The 23,113-nt window shown below is 40.3% G+C and overlaps 2 protein-coding genes across 4 annotated transcripts in view; both read left to right on the top strand.

Annotated features, from left to right (window-relative positions):
* gpc1a (glypican 1a) overlaps window positions 1-16,491 on the top strand; it is a 38,682-nt gene extending 22,191 nt beyond the window's left edge. Inside the window, exons 2-10 of the mRNA XM_028587794.1 lie at window positions 5,721-5,879; window positions 7,935-8,152; window positions 8,776-8,949; window positions 10,407-10,572; window positions 10,834-10,964; window positions 12,452-12,589; window positions 12,946-13,076; window positions 15,746-15,921; window positions 16,248-16,491. Of these exons, the coding sequence (XP_028443595.1) occupies window positions 5,721-5,879; window positions 7,935-8,152; window positions 8,776-8,949; window positions 10,407-10,572; window positions 10,834-10,964; window positions 12,452-12,589; window positions 12,946-13,076; window positions 15,746-15,921; window positions 16,248-16,429 (1,475 nt within the window). The 3' untranslated portion in view covers window positions 16,430-16,491. The remainder of the gene's footprint in view (window positions 1-5,720; window positions 5,880-7,934; window positions 8,153-8,775; window positions 8,950-10,406; window positions 10,573-10,833; window positions 10,965-12,451; window positions 12,590-12,945; window positions 13,077-15,745; window positions 15,922-16,247) is intronic.
* Window positions 16,492-22,770: 6,279 nt separating this feature from the next.
* Window positions 22,771-23,113, top strand: part of LOC114561052 (ephrin type-B receptor 1) — a 95,723-nt gene continuing 95,380 nt past the window's right edge. For all 3 annotated transcript variants that reach the window (XM_028586707.1, XM_028586708.1, XM_028586709.1), the window contains exon 1: window positions 22,771-23,026. In XM_028586707.1, coding sequence (XP_028442508.1) covers window positions 22,933-23,026 — 94 coding nt within the window. In that variant the 5' untranslated portion in view covers window positions 22,771-22,932. The remainder of the gene's footprint in view (window positions 23,027-23,113) is intronic.

The following is a 23,113-nucleotide window of genomic DNA, read 5'->3' as shown; positions in this document are numbered from 1 at the left end:
GGTTTGGGTTGGTGTGAAAGCTCATTTGAACTCTGGTGCGGACCAAACACCAAATTTGGGTCTGGGATACAGAACACTTTAAAATGGACACACACTACCGTACATTACTGCAGCCAGCAACAGGTTCCTCATGAGTTCACCCAGGGTCATTTCTTATCTTCTCTCATTCTTTCCCACCAGCTGCATTTTACCATTTCGACTTCTCACACACATTTCTTTGTAATAGAAGATACATAATTATCACACAAGAACCAGCCTGCCTTGTAGGCTAGTGTCTTTCACAATAAGCTTTCTTGTATTTCAGTTTCAAAACAACCTAGACATTGTTGCTAATGTCGTGATGGATATGAGAGACATCTAGTGTTCCTTCAGGATGGTCTTTTTTTTCCTCTCTTTGTTTATTTACTTTATGATCATATCTGCTTCGTAGTCTCTCAGGATTAAAATAAACATTACACAACACATTATGCAAGTACTATACAGTATGTACCGTGATTAAAATGAACACCCCTAAGTTATGTATAACTCAATTTCCTTCAACAATAACCTGCACTTTGTTGGACCTCCTGGTCTTTTCAACTTCTGTAATGCATCCGTCTGCACGTATTAGCATGTTTGCAAGCTTGCTTTTCGAACATGTGTTGGTGTCCCACCACTGTGCTCAGTTCAGTCTTTTTCAAGTAAATTACATTTTTATAGCAGGATGCCAGCTGCTTCCATTACCCAGCAGCCCAAGAATGCAGTAAAGCATATGTGTCTGTGGTAAACGCCCTGCGTCGTCTAGGTTGGTAAGCAAACCAACAACTAAATGCTAACATTAGCCGCAGCACATGAATGCGCAAAGATGCTGTCTGCTGTCTGCTGTCTCTGGCCCACATGTGGAACACTGATGGTGTGGTTTGAAACACCAGCCAAGGAATCTGTCCTTATTCTGCCCAACGTTGAAGCCCTCCAAGATGTTTTCAGAGCGGTGACCTGATCAAAGAAAATGACATTGATTGATACCTCAGATATCAGTTGTGTCCCAACTCTCATCTCCTCTCTTAGCTTATAATGCTCCATTTTGGGGAGAATGTGTCAGAGGTATTGATTCGAGGCTAGCTGAAATTTGAAATATAATCTATAATCATACTGTGGCTATTCATCACACCATTTTTTGACATATTGGTGAAAACGTTTTCCACAGCAGCAGTTGACTGAAATGTTAGGGCTGGTGTTATATTGAGAAGCGCCAAGGCTGAATTACCAACCAGGCCCCTGACCCTTCAGGCCCCATCTTCACTGTTTGTCAGTTGAATATTGATCATTTCTTTAATTAATAATAAATTGGACCTTGAGTCGGGTCCTGTCTTATAAAGAGGTCTTCTGTCGTAACTTGTGCCCTTGGAATAAATAAGAACTGATCTTTGGTATGGTAGCACATACAGTTTTTGACCATGCACACACACACACACACACACACACACACACACACACACACACACACACGCAACACACACACACACACACACACACACACACCATATATGCCAGAAAGTTAGTTTTATAAGGCTTACCTACTGCACCTTTAAATCCAAAATAGCCTCAAACTTTGAAGATGAACTACAAGATGACTCTGGGGTGTGCCCTCATTTGCCACCTTTTTTGATCCGCCAACTAAAGTCATTAACAATGTAGAAAAAATACATTTTTGGATTCTTTAAATCAATTTGAAGCAAAAAAAAGATAAAACTGGTGATTCTTAGTTGAATCGATATTTTCCTCCACCTATACAAATCATAATAACAGATAAACACAAAGAGATGGAGGTGATGCAGTAGTTCTCTCTGTAAACTAGATTGACAGGATTGTGGTAGTCAATTTTCACAGCTAATGTGCCGTTACACACACACACACACACACACACACACACACACACACACACACACACACACACACACACACACACACACACACACACACACACACACACACACACACACAGACAGCTCAGTTGAGAAAGGTGTGATAAACAGGAAGTGATTTAGTTTGATGGTGTTGGGTTCAGAGGAGTAAAGTATCTCATCTCAGAATGACAGACCTGCACTTGACACTTTAGGATTACTGAAGAACTGAGAATATTCATTGAGTGTCGAGGTTGATCTGTGGAGTGAGTGAGTGCAGCTCCAACTCCAGACCTGCATTGTTCACTTCCACTTGTGCTCTTGTAGGCCTGTTTGTGATGAAACAAAAAAAAGCCATCTTAAAATATCCCCAAAAGATGCAAGAAAAAAAGTGTACTATGGTTGCCAGTCATACACACACACACACACACACACACCCAGCCAGTGCCAATGAAAGATTCATGGAGGAGTGATGATTAAGGTGTCTCCTCTTCTGCTCCACTTACCCTGGTAGACAAATTCTGCCCCCAACCCACACACACACACACACACACACACACACACACACACACACACACACACACACACACAACAACACACACACACACACACACACACACACACACACACACACACACACACACACACACACACACACACACACACACACACACACACACACACACACACACACACAGGACCTTTTAAAATGAAGGAGAGCAGTGATGCAAACAGCTGTAGGGCACTTCCTTACCCTTAACCTTTCCAGGCGTGGGCACCCACACACAAACACCCACACACACACACACACACACACACACACACACACACACACACACACACACACACACACACACACACACACACACACACACACACACAGAGTCTGTCAAGAGACTGATGCTGCAGACTGCTTTCTAGGCTGTCTGGCAGACTGTGTCCCCCATGGGAGTATCCCCATAAGGATAGGACATTTTCTAGCCTCCTATTATACATTTTCCCATTTTCAAGATTAGGGTAAATGCAGGTTCGGGTTGGGCGTGTCATGACCAGGGTTGAGTTGCAGTTTCTGTGTTGCATTTTTGGCCAAACAAACATTTTGTCCTGTGCTGACACAACATCGCACCTATAAAGGTTGAAAAAGTTACTCAGCCTTTATTTTGATATTTTGAAAGAAGAGAGGGCCAGTAGTTGAATGTAACTAAGTACATTTACTCAAGTACTGCACTGTACATATTTGAGGTACTTCCACTGTACTTGACTATATAGATTGTATGCTACTTTATGCTTTTTACTCCACTACAGGTACATTTATTTCACAGCTATAGTTACTTGTGACATTTCAGATTAATGCATCAAATGTATGACTATTGCTGTATTTCAATCAAGTGTACTGTATTTACTGTACAGAGTGCTTTTCTGGTTGGTAGCTATTTATAAAAGGATTCCAATGAATTATTAATGCAGTGGTGTGAGAGGCACTCAAATCCTGTATTCTCTAATATAAGTAAAAGTAAAATGTAGTAAAAGTAAAGTATTAGCAAAACAATACACACTAGTATCCAAGTACTCATATTAAATACTGGTTCCTTTGAAAGTACTTCATTATTTTTGGATTAGTAATATAGAAGCAGGATTTTGTTAAAGTGTCTGACTACTTCACAACTCTGGTAATGTGTCATTGTCATAATGAAAACCTCATTACTCCAATGTTGGGAATTTTATGCTTTTGGATCAGTTGAAGAAATAATCAGTCATTTACACCAGTGGTGACCAAACCAGAGGTGTCAAAGCTATTCACATTCATTACTCAAGTAGAATAGATAATAGGGTTCGAAAAGATTTATGTAGAAGTTGAAGTATCAACTCATGCATTTTACTCAAGTAAAAGTGTAAAAGTACTGGTTTCAAAACTACTTAAAGTGTGAAAGTAAAAGTAATGTAAGGGGAAAAAAATGCCATATAGGACAAAAGCTTAGGCTGCACCACAGGGGCAAAATGTTAATGTTGAAAAATTTGGGATGCACCTGTTTCAGTCGCATTTATGCCCATTAAAAATAAACGCATTTTAGTACAATGCAAATACATTAAATAACCATATCTGTGTACTACTGAGCATTAACATGTTTCATGGAGCGGAAGATATGATGACTAGTTGCCTATAAGTATTGTAATTAGCTCGTGGTACTTGGGTGCGCAGAGCTTGCAGCGCATTCCAAAGGAGTTGTTTTAGCATCCAACCATTTCGAAAAATTCTTCCAGGTACAGCCAGGGATGTAGAAGGGTTGGCTAGTCTTCCTGGCTACCAACCTCCTCGCTGGTGTTAGTTTGGGACATTTCGCTCGAGTTTTCTTGAGTCTCTGCCACAGACATCTTCGTACTAGGCCACATACGTCTGCTATTTCCTTGCTGGAGTGTGACGTGATTTGTGTCATGTGCAGGTACGATGGATCGCGTACAAACCAATAGGGTGTCGGAATGGTATTTATACTTCTCATCCAACCACAATCAAATTCACGCTATCCGGATGGCGCAATTTATCTGGATAGTTTTTTGTGTGTGTGTGTGTGTGTGTGTGTGTGTGTGTGTGTGTGTGTGTGTGTGTGTGTGTGTGTGTGTGTGTGTGTGTGTGTGTGTGTGTGTGTGTGTGTGTGTGTGTGTGTGTGTGTGTGTGTGTTTTTTAACGATGACAAGCCAGAATGAAAACTGAACGAGGCTATTTTTAAAATGTAAGGAGTAGAAAGTACAGATAATTGCGTGAAAATGTAAGGAGTAGAAGTAAAAAGTCTGCTGTAAAATAATTACTCAAGTATAGATTTCTACTTAAGTAAGGTAACAAAGTATTTGTACTTCGTTACTTGACACCTCTGGACCAAACTGAAAGTCAGGACCAGCAAAAGCTGATTCAGTTAAATCTGAAGGGTCGCAATATGTTTAACAGGATAGGAAAACACTAAGAAACATGTTTCTGCTACACACAATGTGTCTATTGTTTCATACTTTCATCTAATCTTTAGTTTTTGTTGAATTACTTTTTAATTATAACAACTGGTCGACTTAAAACTTGACGGGGGGGGCTTTGTAAGTAGTGTTTTAAGGAGTCAAGAGCCAAAAAAGGTTGCGGGATCTACCACTCTAGAGTAGTTTAAATCTCTGTTAACTTTATACCCTTTCTAAAACTATTAACTTTATTTTCAAACTGTCATAAGGCTAAAAGTACTATAGTAGATTAAAAATCTACTAGATTTAAAGTAAGAAGTTTCCCACGGAAATGAGCATGTACAGTTAAGTACACCAAGTGACACTCTGTTATTACAGCTTTGCTTCTATAATGTGAAAAAAAGATATTTTTTGAAATCCCATGTTACAGACACAGTGGTGCTTTAATCTTAAGACTCATGTGTGGAAGATGCTACCATGTGGATGTTTGCCGTATTTCCCGACTTAGTTGAGAATTTTAGTATGCTGACATTTGCTAATGAGTACCAGACAAAATGTACAGCTGAAGCTGATGGAAATGCCATTAGTTTTGAAGGTATTATAGTCATGAACCAAAGAATTGGACACCCTAAAATTGATGACCTGATGATAAGGTGTTAGATCAAAAAATCATGGAATAAGTTATTACAATTCATCCTGAAAGGGACATGAATGTCTGTTAAAAAAATAAATGGCAATCTACACAAACAGTTTTGAGATATGTCAGTCCAAAATGAACCAGAAAGACCAAAATGGTGGAATGACCACCGTTGCCATAGATACATAGAGCCACAGAGCCATACCACAGCGTAATGTAACGTAATTAACTTTGTCTTTGTGTCTTTCCCATCTTGCCAGGTGAACATTTGAGGATGTGTCCTCAGGGTCCAACTTGTTGTACCAGCACCATGGAGGAGAACCTGGGAGGTCTGAGTGCTCGAGAGACCGAGGGACTGATCAGAGAAGCCGGCAGGTCGCTGCAGTCTGCCTTCAACCTTCTCCACAGGAGCTTCGACAGTAAGTAGGGAGTGTGTATGTGTGTGTGTTTGCAGGATAGATGCTCATTACTGGCTGAGCTCCATACCAAAACTTCAGGAGTGGGCACGTAGGAGTATGACATTAGTATTTTGTGGAATTTGTGTTTGGTACAAAGCTCTGACTGTGCTCAGCAGTCAATACTGCAGCTTCAATAGTGACGGTGTGCGTGTGTGTGTGTGTGTGTGTGTGTGTGTGTGTGTGTGTGTGAGGGAGGCAGGGAGGGAAGATGTGTTGGTATCCTGTGCGTCAAGGGGACCCCTGACTGGGTGTTATAATGAGAGCGGAGTCAGCCAGACACAATGAAATGTGATAAGCCGATCCCCTGATCTCCAAGGGACACACACACACACACACACACACACACACACACACACACACACACACACACGGGTGTCCCCTGGGGCAGTGACTGGTTCAGCTAATGAGCAGTTGACCCACTGAGGAGTCGAGGCTGCAGATCACTGCACATCAGAGAAAGAGAGGGATGGAGGTCGGGAGGAGGAAAAGATAAAAGTGCAACAATAGGGAGACAGACAAATGCAGCAAGTGAGAAATGTGTCATTAGTAGAGTAGAAACAGTGAGTCAAAATACTAAATGAAATAAGAAGAAGAAGAAAATGAGCAGCAGGAGGACTCGTCAGAGAAGGAGGAGGATAGAATAATGTGGCCGCCCATCTGGTCGTGGTTAGAACAGGCTGGCACTGGTCCACAGCCTTTGAAGCATGAGGGAAAAGCCCAGACCAATATACTGCAGAGACAGCAAGCTGACTCTTATTCTTTCTTTTTGACCTCTTTATCGCTTTGTATCCATATGGCTGCAAACTGCACTTTCAAGGAAACCTTTAAAAATAATAAATACATAGGCAGAAACATAACTGCAGCACATCCAAAGCCACTGTCCATTGATATTATTGGCCTGAGGAGCAATCTAATAACTTATTCATCTTTTATTATTCAGAAGTATTTCAATCGCTTGTTATTGGATAATTTTCTATGAAATAAAATGATACTTAAAGCTGCACTCATCAATACATTTCAAATAAACAATGGGATCAGATGACTATGTGTAATGTGCAGCGGTGGAAGAAGTATTCAGATCTTTTACTTAAGTTTAGTTTAGTTTATTTATTTATTCACAGTACCACTTCAAACATTACAATAATACAGCTTGGGTACAAGATCAATTGGGTAGAGTGAATGGGTCCCCCAAAGAAGCTAGAAAAGCTTATAGGTGGGGGCCCATGATTCATGAAGGGGATAGTGGTACAGACTATAGAATACACAGATACCATCTGTATCCAGATGATATTGAAGAAATGCACGCAAAAAAGCGCACCAGTACATACACAACATTTCATACACATACAATCATACACATATATCCCAGTAGTCCATGAAAGAACAGTTTTATATTAGATATAGGTTAATAAGAAATGTTTTTTTAGTTGTCTTTTGAAGTTGGAGATAGAGGGCAACACCTCGAGGCCATCATCAATCCCGTTCCAGAGTTCCAAGCAAAAGTACTAATACCACACTGTAAAAATACTCTGTTACAAGTAAAAGTCCTGCATTGAAAATGTTAACTGAAGTAAAAATATGTAAGTACCATCAGGAAAATGCACTTAAATTATTAAAAGAAAAATTACTCATGCAGAAAAATCCTCACATTTTAGAAACTTGAAAACGATGAAAACCGTTCAATCAATTAAGTGTTTAATCAGCTTTACTTGTAGAACTATACACAGTATTGTTGGGTAGTTTACTTTATAATAAAACATCATATTTTACATGGGTTTTGTGTGCAACAATCTTAATTTGTAAGGTAACTAGTAACTAAAGCTGTCAGATTAATGTAGTGGAGTCCACTACATTAATCTAACAGCTTCCTTTACATTTGTACTTGAGTAAATGTACTTAGTTACATTCCACCACTGGTAAGGTGAAAGGGGCTCATAGAGACAAACCCAAAGATAATTATCTCCTAATTTTTTGTTTTAGTTCAGTCTCTCTGCTCTCTCTTTTCTCCACTTCCAGCATATTTCACTGAGCTGCACGGTCGCTCTGAGCGCTCCCTCCCGGAGGCGCTGTCTCCTCTCGGCGCCCTGTACTCACAGAACACCCGTCTCTACGGAGATCTCTACACCGACCTGCGACAGTACTACCGAGGCTCCGCTCTCAACCTGGACGAGACCCTGTCTGAGTTCTGGTCCCGCCTCCTGGAGCGCACCTTTAAAATCTCCGCTCCCACAGAGGTAAGTAAAGAAGTTAAACTAAGAGTTTTTTAATGAAAAACTGGTGTACATAATGATGAAAAGGTAATAACTAAAATAGTAAAGCAGAAACCAGAGTACTGATTGGATAACTGAGATGAGAGAGGATATGATAGAGCACATTATGGCAGCCTCAGTATTTTAGATGTTTACTAATACACTAACAATTATAGGCTATGTATTATACCAAAATATATTCAAATGGAAATAGTATGTACATTTATTTATTTTAATAGCAAATTTGAGTCAACACAAATGAAAGATTTTATGAACTAGTTCTCCTGATCCATTTAGCTGCTGGCTGAACTGCTTTTCTTCCTCTGCTTCTGTTCCGGCAAGAGAACAACATTTTTTAGATATATCACTTGCACTATTTTCATCTATTATTATTAGCTGGTTTGTGTTCTACCGGTATGGAGTAGATGCATTACATATCTTCCAATTACATACTTTTTAAGGTTACTGATCATGTAGCTAATAACCCCTCCACATTTACTGTCAGTTATATAATGCACACTATCTAATAAAGGAAAGAATGTCCCAAAAATGCTAATAATAACATACTTCTCCTACGTATTTTCTCCCTATCACCTCCTGTCTGGCAGGTCAACTTGTCAGAGGACTACCTCGAATGTGTTGCTAAGCAACAGGAGACGCTGCGGCCATTTGGAGACGTCCCAAGGGACATGAAGGCGAAGCTGATCCGCGCTTTTGTCACAGCCAGGTCGTTTGTCCAGGGGCTGATTGTCAGCGGAGAGGTGGTCAGGAAGGTCTCACAGGTGAGTGTGTGTGTGTGTGTGTGTGTGTGTGTGTGTGTGTGTGTGCGTACATGGGACGTAAGGAGAAACAGTGAGTCAGACAGAGAGAGACAGGATGAGTTGTTGGTGTGAGAGAAACTGAGAGGTGTTTGTGTGTGTGTGTGTGTGTGTGTGTGTGTTGTTTGTGAGACTGTGAGACTAAGGCCTGCTGGACTGAGTCCCAGGAAAGCAGATATGATGGATGCGTGATCGTCACACCCTAACTGTCAGAGAAAACGTCTCCACCCTAAAAATGAAAAACACAAAGATCATCCAAAAATTAAGCGTCTGACTCTGCCATCAGAACAAAGCTCTCATTTGTAAGGGATGACAACAGTGTGGTCAAATTACGTGTGATAATGTTTTTTTTCTCAGCACGCAGAGACGCAGTGTGTCTGATGTGACTGTGTGATTGTTTTCTTGCTATTGATAGTGTTTGACATAGTGTTGACGTAGACGTAGTGTTTTTTTACCCCCTTCTTTCTCCATTCATCCCTATAACGTAGATCTACTATACACGCTTCATCCAAATTCTGCAATTTAAAGGACCATACCGGTGATTTTTCATGTTTTAATCAATTTTACACAACTCCAATATTTGGTACTTTACATCACAGTTACTAATTTTGCAGAGCAAATTCTTGACTTAAGTTGTGAAATCTATCACAGTGAACATCATGTCTGCATTAATTTGTGTCAAAGCTATATTATCGTTATGAGTGCAGACTTTTTACATCAGCACTTAAACCACTTTACCACATGACGATAATGTAAAATTGACACAAATGTATGCAGACTTGATGTTGACAGTGATGGATTATATACAACTTGAGTCCTTGGACTGATTTCAATACTGCACAGAAATAAATGCATGAAGGCCTGTTGGGAAATGCATCCAAATATCTAAAACTGTATAGTGTTTCAATTACAAATAGTCAGCAAAAATGTAGTTTAAATCTTGCAGACATACTGACGTGCCCTTATTTTGGAGGTGTCCCTCCATCACATCTGTGCAGCATAGTGGTAAAATAACTCCACTGTGGAACTGGACACCTTTCATGACTTGTGTACATGATCAGAAGCTGACAGTGTAATAGAAACCCTGTACTGTATAAAACCAAGCAGCGCCATCACTGATTTCTTGTTCACGGCGTGTCCCTTATAATGTTGCAATTCTGCCCTCTGCTGTTTATCCTTTTCCTTGAGATATTTGTACTCTGTCATGCATTGCCCTCATGGAGTAAATCCCCTGTTAAAGAGAAGAGGGGAAGAGCTAAACAGCCAACATTTTGAATTAGGCCACAACTACATTGCCCACAACAGTACAATCACGGGTGAAAGGAAGAAACAGGACCTAGTACAAACATGCTCATGCAGTATTAAATGTCCTTCTTTTACCGGAGGTTTGTGATGCTAACTGTCTTGTTGAACCTCTCCAGGTTCATTTGAGTCCAGAGTGTATGAAGGCCCTGATGAAGCTGGTTTACTGCCCCCACTGTCACGGCATTGCCTCCGTCAAACCCTGCTCCAACTACTGTTCCAACGTCATGAAGGGCTGCCTGGCCAACCAAGCTGACCTGGACCCCGAGTGGCAGAATATTATAGGTGAGGTTCAGACCCCAAGGTAAGACATTGTAAAGCTAGATAATCCAGAGATATACTTATTAGGCTAAGTGGATCACTGGAAAAGACATTGGGCCTCATGCAATAATACTTTTGTGTGACCATGACAATATAATGCACCATTTATGTACTGGTAAACTGTGATTTAGTGGCTTGGGAGCAAATCAAGTTTTGTGCTGCCAAAAACTGGTTCTGCGTGTATACAAAAGTTCTTCTCTTCTCTTTTGCTCCCTCCATATGCAGACACCATGATCCAGGTGGCCTCTAGTTTCAGCACGGAGCCCAGTCTCGATGTAGTTCTCTCCTCTATCCCTGCTCGAATCTATGAGGCTGTTCACTTCCTGCAGGAAAACATGGACACATTCACAGCAAAAGTAAGACGTCTCACATTGTCTTATCACTTACTACATTTCCCTGGGAGCATTTTATCTCCAGTCAAAGGTCAGCTTATGTCTGCAATCCTGCACCCTTAAAATTATTTGTCAAACCCTTCACCTGCAGCATTCTGGATCAGTTGGAGAGTCTTATTTGAGGGACTTATTTGAGCAACCTAATAGTAAGGAATTACAATAGTCCAGCCTGGAAGTAACAAATGCATGGACTAGTTTTTCAGCATTGTTTTGAGACAGGATGTGCCTAATTTTGGCAATGTTACAAAGGTGAAAAAAGGCTGTTCTTGAGGTTTGTTAAAAGTGGGTGTTAAAGGATATATCCTGACAGTAGTGCTGGAGGCCAGGGCAATGCCATCCAGAGTAGCTATATCTTTAGATAATGAGGTTTACTTGTTTGACAGGTATGAAAGGCAGGCTGGTGGAAGTAGCTGGTATAGTATGGCATTGTACGCTCCTCTCATCTGACAGCAACATGTGTTTATTATAGACACATATATTTATAGATGTATCCTTCAAATAAGGCTAGACAGCATTATGAAATTGTTAGGCTCCCATAATTTTACTGATGTATATAGCAAGTGTCCCTTTACTGGACAAGTAGTGAGTGTAGCTATAGACATTATCGACCTTGTTTTCAACACCAAGTTGTTCCTATTCTTACACTTTTATTGCAATTTATTTTCAAGCTCTGTTTATGTCTGGTTACATTAACTTTAATATAAAGCACCAATTGTAATATTTCCATGTATATGTAAAGCAATAGCAATGATATGTTCTTGAACACATAGGCTGTGGAATTAAAGGTCCCATGGCATGCATCTTTTTGGATGCTTTGCACTAGTGGTACACTAATACTGTATCTGAAGTCTCTTCCCCAAAATTCAGCCTTGGTGCAGAATTACAGCCACTAGAACCAGTCCCACAATGAGCTTTCCTTAGTATGTGCCATTTCTGTGTCTGTAGCCTTAAATGCTATCAAGGAGGAGAGAGGGGGCGGCAAGGTGGAGGGGGTGTCCTTGACCAACTGCCACTTTGCTTGTTCGCAAGCCATGATGTCTCTCTCTTTCTCATGGGTGGGCCAAGTTCTCTGGGCGGGCAAAGCAGAGAAAGGGGAGGTAACCTTGCTCCTTATGAGGTCATAAGGAGCAAGATTCCAGATCGGCCCATCTGAGCATTCATTTTCTTAAAGGCAGAGCAGGATACCCAGGGCTCGGTTTACACCTATCACCATTTCTAGCCACTGGGGGACCATAGGCAGGCTGGGGGAACTCACATTAATGTTAAAAAACCTCATGAAGTGAAATTTTCATGCCATGGGACCTTTAATCTAGTCAGGCAACCCAAACATCCTCACAGTTTGAAAAACCTGTCTATAGCGACATCTAGTGGATTATTTTAATTGTTAACAGCTTCTAGTACATGTTTGTGTTGATGTATGTCTGTTTATCTGTGTGTTTGTATGTTTGTAGGTGTACCAGACATGTGGTACTCCAGGTGAACCAGGAACAGGAAGTCCCACACTTCATGAGCAGAGGAAGAAGAGCGGCTCCCTGACCGCATCAGAGTACAAACCCTCTCCAACCGCTGGGCTCAGACTGGAGATGCAGGTGTGTATATACATATAAACACCACATATCATATAAAAAAGATGTATTATTTCATAGAAAACAGATGAATTCCTGGATTTGTATGCACCACTTATTTTTTTTTATGTGGGGTCTGCATCCCAGGTTATTGTATATGTTGTATTTGAGTGTCTTTGTCAAAGCTATACATGTATAATAATAGATTTTACATTTATTTTACGTACCACAGATATTCTGATGCTGTTTACAAAGGGTATTTAATGTGATTTAAAACTCATTATGACTTGTTTTGGATATACAGTATACCCAAACTAAAGGATTTGGGATTTGAGACTCACTTTCGTCTTGTGAAACTAAAATATTGTCTCTGTCCTCAGGTTTCAGATTTGTCAAGTAAGCTGAGGGAGATGCGGCAGTACTGGACCCAGCTTCCTGTCGCACTTTGCAGCAAACTGGCAGCAGGAGGCGCCGGTCAGGATAAATGCTGGAATGGCATTACAAAAGCTAGGTGAGGAATGAAGGGTAAGGCTAAGAAAGAGTAAGCCAGTCAGAGGCAGAGGAAAGGACATGCTTTTGCAATCGTAGGAAATACAAATTTTCCTCCAGGAAGACATCTGTCACCGACCAATCACAAACTTATTTAGTTTAAATGTGACTTCAAGTACCAACTACATCCAGCCTGTTCTCCAGGCTTAAACATGTCCTTTAAAATCTAGAGTGTTTCAATATGGTTTGACTAGATTTTATTTAATCTCCACAATAAGATAGTTCTTTGGTTTGCATCAAAACAATTTTTTTGGCAATCCATTTCTTCTGAAGTTAATTCCATTATTATCGTATATATGTTCATTTTTCAGTTACATTTCTGTCGAATTCAGAAGTGCTTTGTGAGACTGGATCCATAATGCATCATGTTTGCTTTAATTCCTGGATTTCTAAACATTTCTGATTTCAATCCTTGAACCCATGTTGATGTTAACGATGTTGCTGCAACGAAGCTTCTATACCCACAACTCCCACATCCTTCAACAGAAAACTGGATTGTAGAGTGTTGAATAAAATACTTTCAAGGTCTGAAATCGGTTCAGACAGCACAACTTGCATTCATTCAGCACGGAAACAAGATACATTACAGAAAGAAAACTCATGTTCTTTAGCACCTAAAAGCCAGAAGAGACTGTCAGGAGTATAAGTTGCTATGATACAGGCCAGTTCGCATCTCGTTGAAGGCCATTTGTATCCTTTGTGTCAGAACAAAAGAGGCAGCAAGCTATTTCTTTTAAGACAAACTGAAAACAGCGGTGAACGGAAACTTATTTGAACTGACATTGCTTCCACATACACAGAAATTCCAAATCCTGTGCAGATTCACGTTCTGCAACACTAGCATTCATAGCCACACACTTTACACCCTCCAGCCTCCCATAATCTGTGTGTAAATGGATAATAGAACAATTTAATGCAATGTATATATATGGGCCTATATATATGTTTTGTGTGTGAGTGAGAGAGAAATGTGAGAAAGGCCATAAAATATAGATGAATCACTGACTGTGTGGGACAGATTGAGGAAATATGATGTGTGTGTCGATGTGGCAGAGTACATTTTTACTGTTTGAAGATCTACAGCGACATCTCGTGGATGTCTTGAGAGATCAAACACAAAATTATAACTAATAAATTCTCAGAGTGGAAGATGAAATGTATTGTTGGAGTAGTTTAAAATGGTTGTACATTGTTTATTCACTTCTCACTTCTTTAAAGGCAGGTCTTACTTGCATTAATTATAATTCTTCCTAATATTGGCCATTAAGAGGTCCTTTCCTAATGCACATGGAAGACACGGGGGACAAAATCACAGTTGTGCAAAGGAGTAATTTTATACTAAACAGTTATTTTTTGTACTAAAAGGACTATGAATTTTGTCCCCCATCTCTTCCATTAAAAGTATGTTAGGAATGATTTCTTAATGACCAGTGTTAATTTGAAAAAATATGAATTTAACATTTCAGACATGGTTTTGAGGTTGAAGTTGGAATTAGATTGAGATTGGTTAGGGTCAGGATAGGGCTGAGCAATCATTCAAAAATTTTGTGTTTTTGTTCTTCAACAATTTTATGGGAGTGAACAATTGTACTTTCGAGTACTTTTGTCAGTGGGTTATGGTCCTCACAAACGCAGAAGCACAAGCTTGTGTGTGTGATTGTTTGCTTGTGTGAGTTGTATCTGCTGACCAGAGGCCTGTACTACGAAGCAAGATCAACATGCCCTGGATTTCTTTCAGTTACCCGGCTTCACCTAACCTAACAACCGCTGTCCTGCATAAGCTGTGTCACGACGGTGGTTAACAACTAGTTCAATCACATAAAAGAGCCGGTGTTTGCACAGCATGACCAATCGCAAACATCTACCATATTTTACATGAGAAGAGCAACCTATAATTCTACATAAATATGAAGAACACAGACACGGTTTTATAGGGAAAACGCAATACAGTCGCTACTTCCTAAAACAGGAAGGAAAGCTGGCGAAACAAATAGCCGTCGCTGTAGATGTGTAAATCACAACTCTTATCAATATCACTTCCCCATCAGTCAGGCCCAAGATCTGACCATAATTACACTTGTGTTTTTTAGCTTTTATTTCAGGCACTGGAAGAATATAGTAAAAACTTTCAAACCGGGCGGAGTGATATGCTTCCTCCCATTAAAATATATATATTTCTGTCCCATCAAGAATATAGTTCCTCTAAATGTTTGTTTACTGTTAGAAGATGTCTGTGTCTCATATTAGACTGTGTGTTTTTTTGTTTTTTAACGCTTATTGACTATACAAACCACAACATGTAAATAGGAACAAGTTGGGTTCGTTATTTTGTCACTTTTGTCACAATTTGTGATTTATAGAGCAGTAGGCTAAAAAACAACGGAACCAGTTACCTGCAGGATCTGTGCTAGGCTAAGTACTTAGGGCGGAGTAATGCTGGAACCTGTCTGGCAGTTCCCGGTTTGTTTACAGCACGCACGGAGATGAGAAGGGTATGTATCGACTTGTCTTACTCTGGGGGTTACAGTGAATAAGCTAAATTCCCAATAAGTCGGCGTGTTCCTTTAAGCCAGAACTGCTCTAATTATGTTGCCACACATTCTTCCCCTGTCCCTCTTGTCCTCCAATCAGGTACCTTCCAGAGGTGATGGGTGATGGCTTGGCCAATCAGATCAATAATCCAGAAGTAGAGCTTGACATCACAAAGCCAGACATGACCATCAGGCAACAGATCATGCAACTCAAAATCATGAGCAACAGGCTGAAAAACGCACTGGAGGGCAACGATGTGGACTTCCAGGATGCAAGTGGGTCCCTTTCTAATATTTGTACTGAAAGTACTTTCTAGTGTTAATGTTTTACATGGCACACATTGTCCATTCTGTTATATTTTTGCCATATACAAAGTCATCAGTCTCCCACGTTCATGCACATATTCCACTGCATGAATGGTCTGATTCCCTGTATTAAAGGAGACTAAAATACTCCTATCTAATAAATAATAAAACATTGATGTAATTCATGTAGGTCAAATAACTCATAATAACCACTCAGTAAGCACGTACAAATGGAAAAGTTATCAGCAGCAATTGAAGGTGACATATTTCTTGACAATCTGTTTTTACCTCTGTAGGTGATGACATTAGCGGCTCAGGAAGCGGGATGTGCGTAGGTGGTCTGTGTCCTCGCAACAGACCGGGATTGTATGCCTACTCGCCAGATAACAACCGAGTCAGAGGCACAGCCGCGTCTCAAACACGCATCTGTGGCCTCCTACTCCTGCTCCCATTGACCATCCTGCTGCTTCAGCGATGATGGACCGCAGCTGCCTCAAATCAGACTCTAAGTCTAAAGGAGGGCTGAACCACGCAACAGACAAAAAGGGGTTTTGTGGGGGGGGGGGGGTGATTGGAAGGTAAATTTGCCAAAAAAGGAAAAAGACATCTTGGGGGAATTAATGGACGACATTTTATTTGACCAAGAGGAGCAAAATTGACAGTGACAATATTCTTTATTTAGTTTTGCTCAGTTTTAATGTGTCTTAGTTTGGGTGTGATTCAGTTTATTGAGCTGGTTTCAATGGATTGTTGGAGGAAGACGGAGATGAGAAAGGCGAAGAAGTCAAAAAGATTGATGGCTGTTGATGATGAAAATAATGATGGGGATATTGATAATGATTTATTGACACTTTAGCAGATCCATTTAGCTCCATGTTCCAGTCAGCAGGCGGCAGAGCTCAGTGAAAAAAAAAGTTTGGTTCCCTGATATGTGGTGCGTTCAACAAGGCTTTTTTTTTCTTTTTTTTTTAACTGGAGTCGAGGTTGACTACCTTAACAAACATTGTGTAAGTTGTAAATGTTTGTGTACATTAGCTTAAAGACTGGCACCATATTGAGCCATGAATGTACAGTGTAATACTATATTGGCAATGAATCTCCCCATAATCTGGGTTGTAGTCGTGTGTTGGCATAAATGGATACATTCAGTAGGATTTGTTTAAAATATTGCAAATACATTATCACACATTGTCGTATGAGATGTTGTGATTGCGAGATTTTACCTCACTTTTACTGTATACCCAACCATTTCCAAGGAAAAGTGAAATGACCACCTCTTTAACAACTCATCACCTTAAGAAAACAAGCAGTGTCATCAAAGCACTTGTGAACAAGCACAGACAAAAAGTTTCCTTAAATCCTGTAATTTATCCTGCAGTGAAGACAGAAAACTGCACATTATTCTGACACTTGTGGTTGCAATAACCACAAAAATCTCCACAGATAACATTTCATGACACAGTAATTTTTAGAGAGGACTCCTTGTTGAACGCACACCTGCGTTTAACTAACTTTAGTTAGTTTAGTAACTTTAAATTGAGTCTTAGAAGCAACACAGTTGCTGATATACAGTAGGTCAAACCAAAGCACTTATTACACTGAACACTTTCTTTTACATTTTTTAACAGCAGACATCGCCCCGAGTATGTTTAACATTTGTGATGACCCTTGTAACTGCATATTTAAACAAAAAACAAGCATCAGTAAGAAAAAAAAGGTCTTGTGCATACAGTACAGGATATGTGCAGAATACTGACAACATGTATACATTTACCTGGTGATACATACTGTAATTTACTCGGCATGCCTTTCTTTCAGTCTACACTACTATAATGATACGTGTGGGACTCCTGATTCACATAAGTCTCTTGCACATACACACATTTACACACACTGGGGTTGTGTATTAAGCTGATTTTTATTCATCAGTGTATTTAATCAGACATTTCATTCATTAAACGCTGTTTGATTGTGGCAGTGGATTTTGCCATGCACAATTTCATTTGGGTATTGCTGATTAGCATCCATTAACAAGAAGCTAGATCTTCATTTAAAGGGACACTCCACCAATTTTACACATCAAAGTCAAAATTGTATTAAAGTCCTCTGTGGCTCTGGATGTAGCTTTCTAATGTTTGAGAAAATAAGCCTGAGGATGTCATAGTGATGTCATCAGCTTGGGCCTGGAGGCTAGAACTTTATAACAGAAAAAAACTGGGGGCATCAGGTTTGAAAGACGTGGGTGTTTACCAGGCAGGGAGGATCAAACAAAATGATGAGAGTTGCTGTTACGGCAAATATAGGATCTAATGTTTACGGAGCTTGACCCATTATTAGGGACTAAAAGTCAGGATATCTCTAGGGATGGCAATCTCGGTCTGTCTGTTGGACCGCTACTTTGATCCAGACTGAAATATCTCAACATCTATCAGACGGATTGCCATGTTCCCTGCAGGTTTCATTCGTATCACTTTGGTGATTACTTACTTGTTCATCTGGTGCATCAGGTCAAAATTTAAATGTGTCTAATACTTGGGTTTATGACCAAATACCTGCTAAACTAATGACATTCCTATCAACCTCAGCTGTACGTAAAGTAAAGCTAAACTTAAATGATGAACATGGTAAACATTCCACCTGCTTGGCATCATTCAGTATGTTAGCATTGTCATTGCAAGCATGTTATTTTGCTGATGTTCTCCATTAGCTCAAAGTGCCACTGTGCCCAAGAACTCACTGAACCACCAGCATAGACTCTTGTTTAAAAGTCTCTTGCAAGTCCCCCCGAACTTTATGGAAGTGCAAAACTAAATCACTGGAGTACCCCTTTAAGGCCTCTATGTTCCTCTCATTGTAATGTCTGATACAACTTTACAAACATGTACTTTATCTAAGAATCTAGCCATTAGCCATAGAGCTATGACCAAGCACCAGTTGATCTTGTCTTCACAATGTCTGTGCCTGATGCTCTGTGGCCCGTGGATTTAGTCACGACTCAGTCCCTGACTTTGCTCGTTTTCTAGAAAAACTCAACTTGCCAGCTGCATGACAGCTATATATAAACATATAACTCTTTGTAACAGGCACTGACAAGCCTCATGTGGCCCTGCTGGAGAAAAACGGGGCCACATGTTGTGTGTGGGGATGACAATCCTGCACCAGTCAGGGGGTTTCGAGTTAATGAATGATTTATTTTCCTGATGCATACAACAGAATAAAGCAGAGCAGCAGGCACATTCACAAAGAGTTCACTACACATTTATGTCTTTGAATGCTGGAAAGGTCTTAAATGTTTTATTTCTCAACATCAGTATCTTTGATCAAGAGGACCCGATCTGAACATCCATCTGAATTCACCCTTTTTTTTTTTTGCATCTCCTGAAATGTGTCTTTTTTTCTGTAGTTGTGAATGATGAGGAAGTAAAGGTAGAGTCTGAGTTTTACTGAGATGTGGGAGGACACGTGTAGCAGCCACAGTTTTACAACACTGTTGATTTGACTTGTCTAGACATGAGGAAGATTTATCGACTCTCAGCACTCTGAGCTGATGAGCTGTCTGTCCATGACCAACATTTTGGGTCCCCCAGGTGAGAGTTACCTTTGAACAAAAGGTGCCACAACTCTTGCTGAACAAATATAAGAAATGTATCTTAACTCTGGAGACAGCTTAAACATAATTGTTCTGCTCATGTGGCAGCTTGCAGGTCTAGAATCGATTTTTGCGTCTACATCTCTGGTTTAAAAAGAAATAGACTCAGTGCTAATGTGTTTTCTTGTAGACGTGGCTAATTTTCTTAACCAATTTCAAATGCCTCCAACTGCTGGCTCTAAGATAAGAAGCATCTCCCGCTCTTTGTCTGCTTTTCACTTACGCACAGACATACACACAACTCTTTAAGATACTGGTCAATGTGTACAAGGATGCAATAGCCACTGAATAAAGGTGATTGTTGTCGTGGTACATGGTGTAGTGTCATGAAAGCTATTGACAAGTGAAATGTCATGTTGAGAGACTTCAAATAGACTGTCTGGGGTTGAAAATGCAGTGTCACAGCAATGATACATTTACTGTTGTGTTGTTTAGCAGTTTCTTCCATTTGCAGACACAGTGTCAGAGACAGGAAGCTGCAGGAGATGAAGGAGGCGAGAAACTTCAAGAGCAAATTGATCCAAGGCCATCGGGGGTTGAAAACGTTTTCAGTTTACAAACTGCAGTTGTCATTGAAACTTTTAGAATGTTGTTGTAGAGGGCCAAAAAAAACTTTATCATACTTCCTACTAGGGATGCACCTACTTGTTCTATCCTGATACCAATTCCCATACCTCTACTCAGAGTATCTGCTAGTACCGAGTACCATTCCAATACAGATTATCTCTTTTTCCCTGAATTTAAAATGTATATACCTACTGTATATACCTTACTACATCAGAATCCATTTAAATCTTTTTCATGTAAGGTAACGTGAAGCCAGGGATCGCTGAGGCACTAAAAGCTGAGTCAGAAACAATCAGTTTTATAATGACATTCTCAGAGAAACTGGATTAAATGTCACCTAGGAGGAAATACTGCTTCGTTTAAGTAATTAACCTTTTACCATCGCCCACTGTTCATCCTGTGGGATGCTGGGAATATAAAGAACTTTCACGGACTGCTTGGAGGTATTGAAAGTTGGATAGATGTGAACATATTTTTTGCCGTCATTGTGGTCACTTTCAAAAAAGAGCCCCCAATCCAGAGCAGTCCAGTGGTGTAATAAATCCATGAAAACCTTAGGCTATGTCTTAAACAAGTTTCATGATCAAAAATAGCTCTTTTGTTTTAAAGTGCTTATATTATGCTTTTTGGCCTTTTCCCTTACCTTTATTGTGTTATATAACTTGTATTGTGCATGTTATAGGTTTACATTGTGAAAAAGCCCAAAGTCCACCCCAAAGTGACTCCATATATCCAACAGATGGTCACAAACTTCTCCAAACAGCTCTATTGTAATCCAGCCTTTACTTCCCTGACAAACGTGCGTCCCTTTGTAACACACGTTATAATGCTCGCCAATGTGCTAGCGTGGCACACCCTCATACTCTGCTTCTGACTGGCTGGTAGTCCTTAACTAGCTACTGTGCATGCGCGACTCCCAACAAAGATGGAACAGAAGTGAGATGCCTCACTCTGTAGCTAAAACAGAGAGCTCAACACACAGAGTGAAAAGAGGAGCTGCAGCAATTTGCAGTATGACAAAAATATATGGTGTTTTTAAAAAGTAAACCATGTAAACCTATTCTGGTACAACCTTTAAATACAATTATGAAGGTGAAAATTAGCATAATATGAGCACTTTAATTTAAATAGACCGACTCCAACAAGGCAATGGGTGTTAAAGGGTTAACGTTGGTCCCATAGACTGGGAGGTTAACTAATTAAAGACCTGACACACCGCCACAGGTGTTTTCACTTACACTGGCTGATTAGACCTCTCAGGTTGAAGTTTGGTGGAGCCGCGCTGAGGTCATCAATGGTAAAGCTGAATAGATTGCAGCCTTTATCAATGTTATTATCACACGTATGGCTTTCTTGCTGTGACTTTTCAAAATGTCTGCTGTGAAAAAGGCCTATAAGATTAATAAAGTAAATTGTCCTGCCGAACAGGCACTGCAAAACAAACTAAAGTCAATCAAACACAGTACTGGGAGGAGATCTTTTAAGTCACAAAAAGTGTAAAGCTATGTGTGGCTGAACCATACTGTATGTGTGTAGGCCCTACACACACAGAACGGGACCTTAATGTTGGTTGTGATTATGAAGACTTCAAAAGTCAGAGAGAATAAATTTCCAAAAATCTGGACATGCTCAGATGTTGCAGTGTCTGGCTTTGGAAGTAATTAGGCCTACTGGTTGGTCTGTGTTTAATATATTTGTAATGACATATACCTATAACTGCCATACCGTATGTGAAACACTACTCTGTTTCAACATGCTTTCAACAGCCATGCTTTCAACAGCCATGATACATCTACACAGGCAGTGGGGGACTCTGGCTATCTGAGGGGCAGGGGTGAAAAAAAAAAAAGGCACTAGCTGCACGTCATGGGGCACCAGTGCGTGTAAGGTTTCTAGAATGTAGGGCAGAATATATATGGCACTGCATTTTTTATTTTTTTATTTTAAGGGCACCCGAGCAGTGATTCCTGACAAGGGGTACTTGTACCCCAGGTGGTACCTCTGCAGTTGCAGTTGTACATGGGAAGATTGTAGAGTAGCTCAACTAATTTAAACAATTAGAAATAAAAAAATGTATATATTCATTCTATTCATTAACACTATATATTGCAGTTATGTAAAAATGTGTGAAAGCTATGATTATAATGATTTGTGTGCCTTGAAAAGCGATGTAATTGTGGCTTGACAATGCCCAATATCACTTCAGTTAGAGTACATATATAGCCTATAGGAACCTATATAAAGTATAGTAGGTTTTTATTTTAATGGACTTGGGTAGTAAATTGTCAAAATTCCTTTATTTATTACGTATACCTTACCAGTTACACATTGTTATTGCACCGTGCTTAAAGACCACAACTCTAATCTTATCCTGTCATAAAGAGGCACGAGGCACAAGTCGGGGGGGTTAAATCACCATCAGCTGTTCTGCCGTTTGACCGCTGGGTGTCGCTGTCTCTTCACCCTAGCCACCATGCCGGCGCGGGGGGAAACCTGACCATTGGGCATTCAGCTTGGGTCAGGTGGAAAAGAACGGGTGATTGGTTTACGATCCGCCATACTGTCTCCTGATTGGACAGAAAGGTGCGAGAGTCGAGAGAGCGGAGATCCACAAGCAGTGTATCCGCTTCAGTCCCCGCTGACTCACACACACACACACACATACATACACACACACACACACACACACACTGAGGGCTGAGATGTGACTGTTTACCAGAGGAATACAGCGTGTTTCTTGTGGGATTTTTATTGTCAGCCGGATAATGGGAGAAGACATGCGGGCAGTCATTTTAGCCATGCGGGCCACTTGGGTTGCGGTGCTTCTCTGTGTGATGACTTCGGTGTGCGCAGTGGAAGGTAGGTGTGCAAAGAGGAGGCAAATTTCAGATGTTCAGATGGAAATGAAAGGTCGAATTCATTTAACTGTGGTTAAAGCTGTCCTGT

This window comes from Perca flavescens, chromosome 9, assembly GCF_004354835.1.
Source record: "Perca flavescens isolate YP-PL-M2 chromosome 9, PFLA_1.0, whole genome shotgun sequence".
NCBI lineage: Eukaryota > Metazoa > Chordata > Actinopteri > Perciformes > Percidae > Perca > Perca flavescens.
This window is presented reverse-complemented; position numbering and strand designations above follow the sequence as displayed.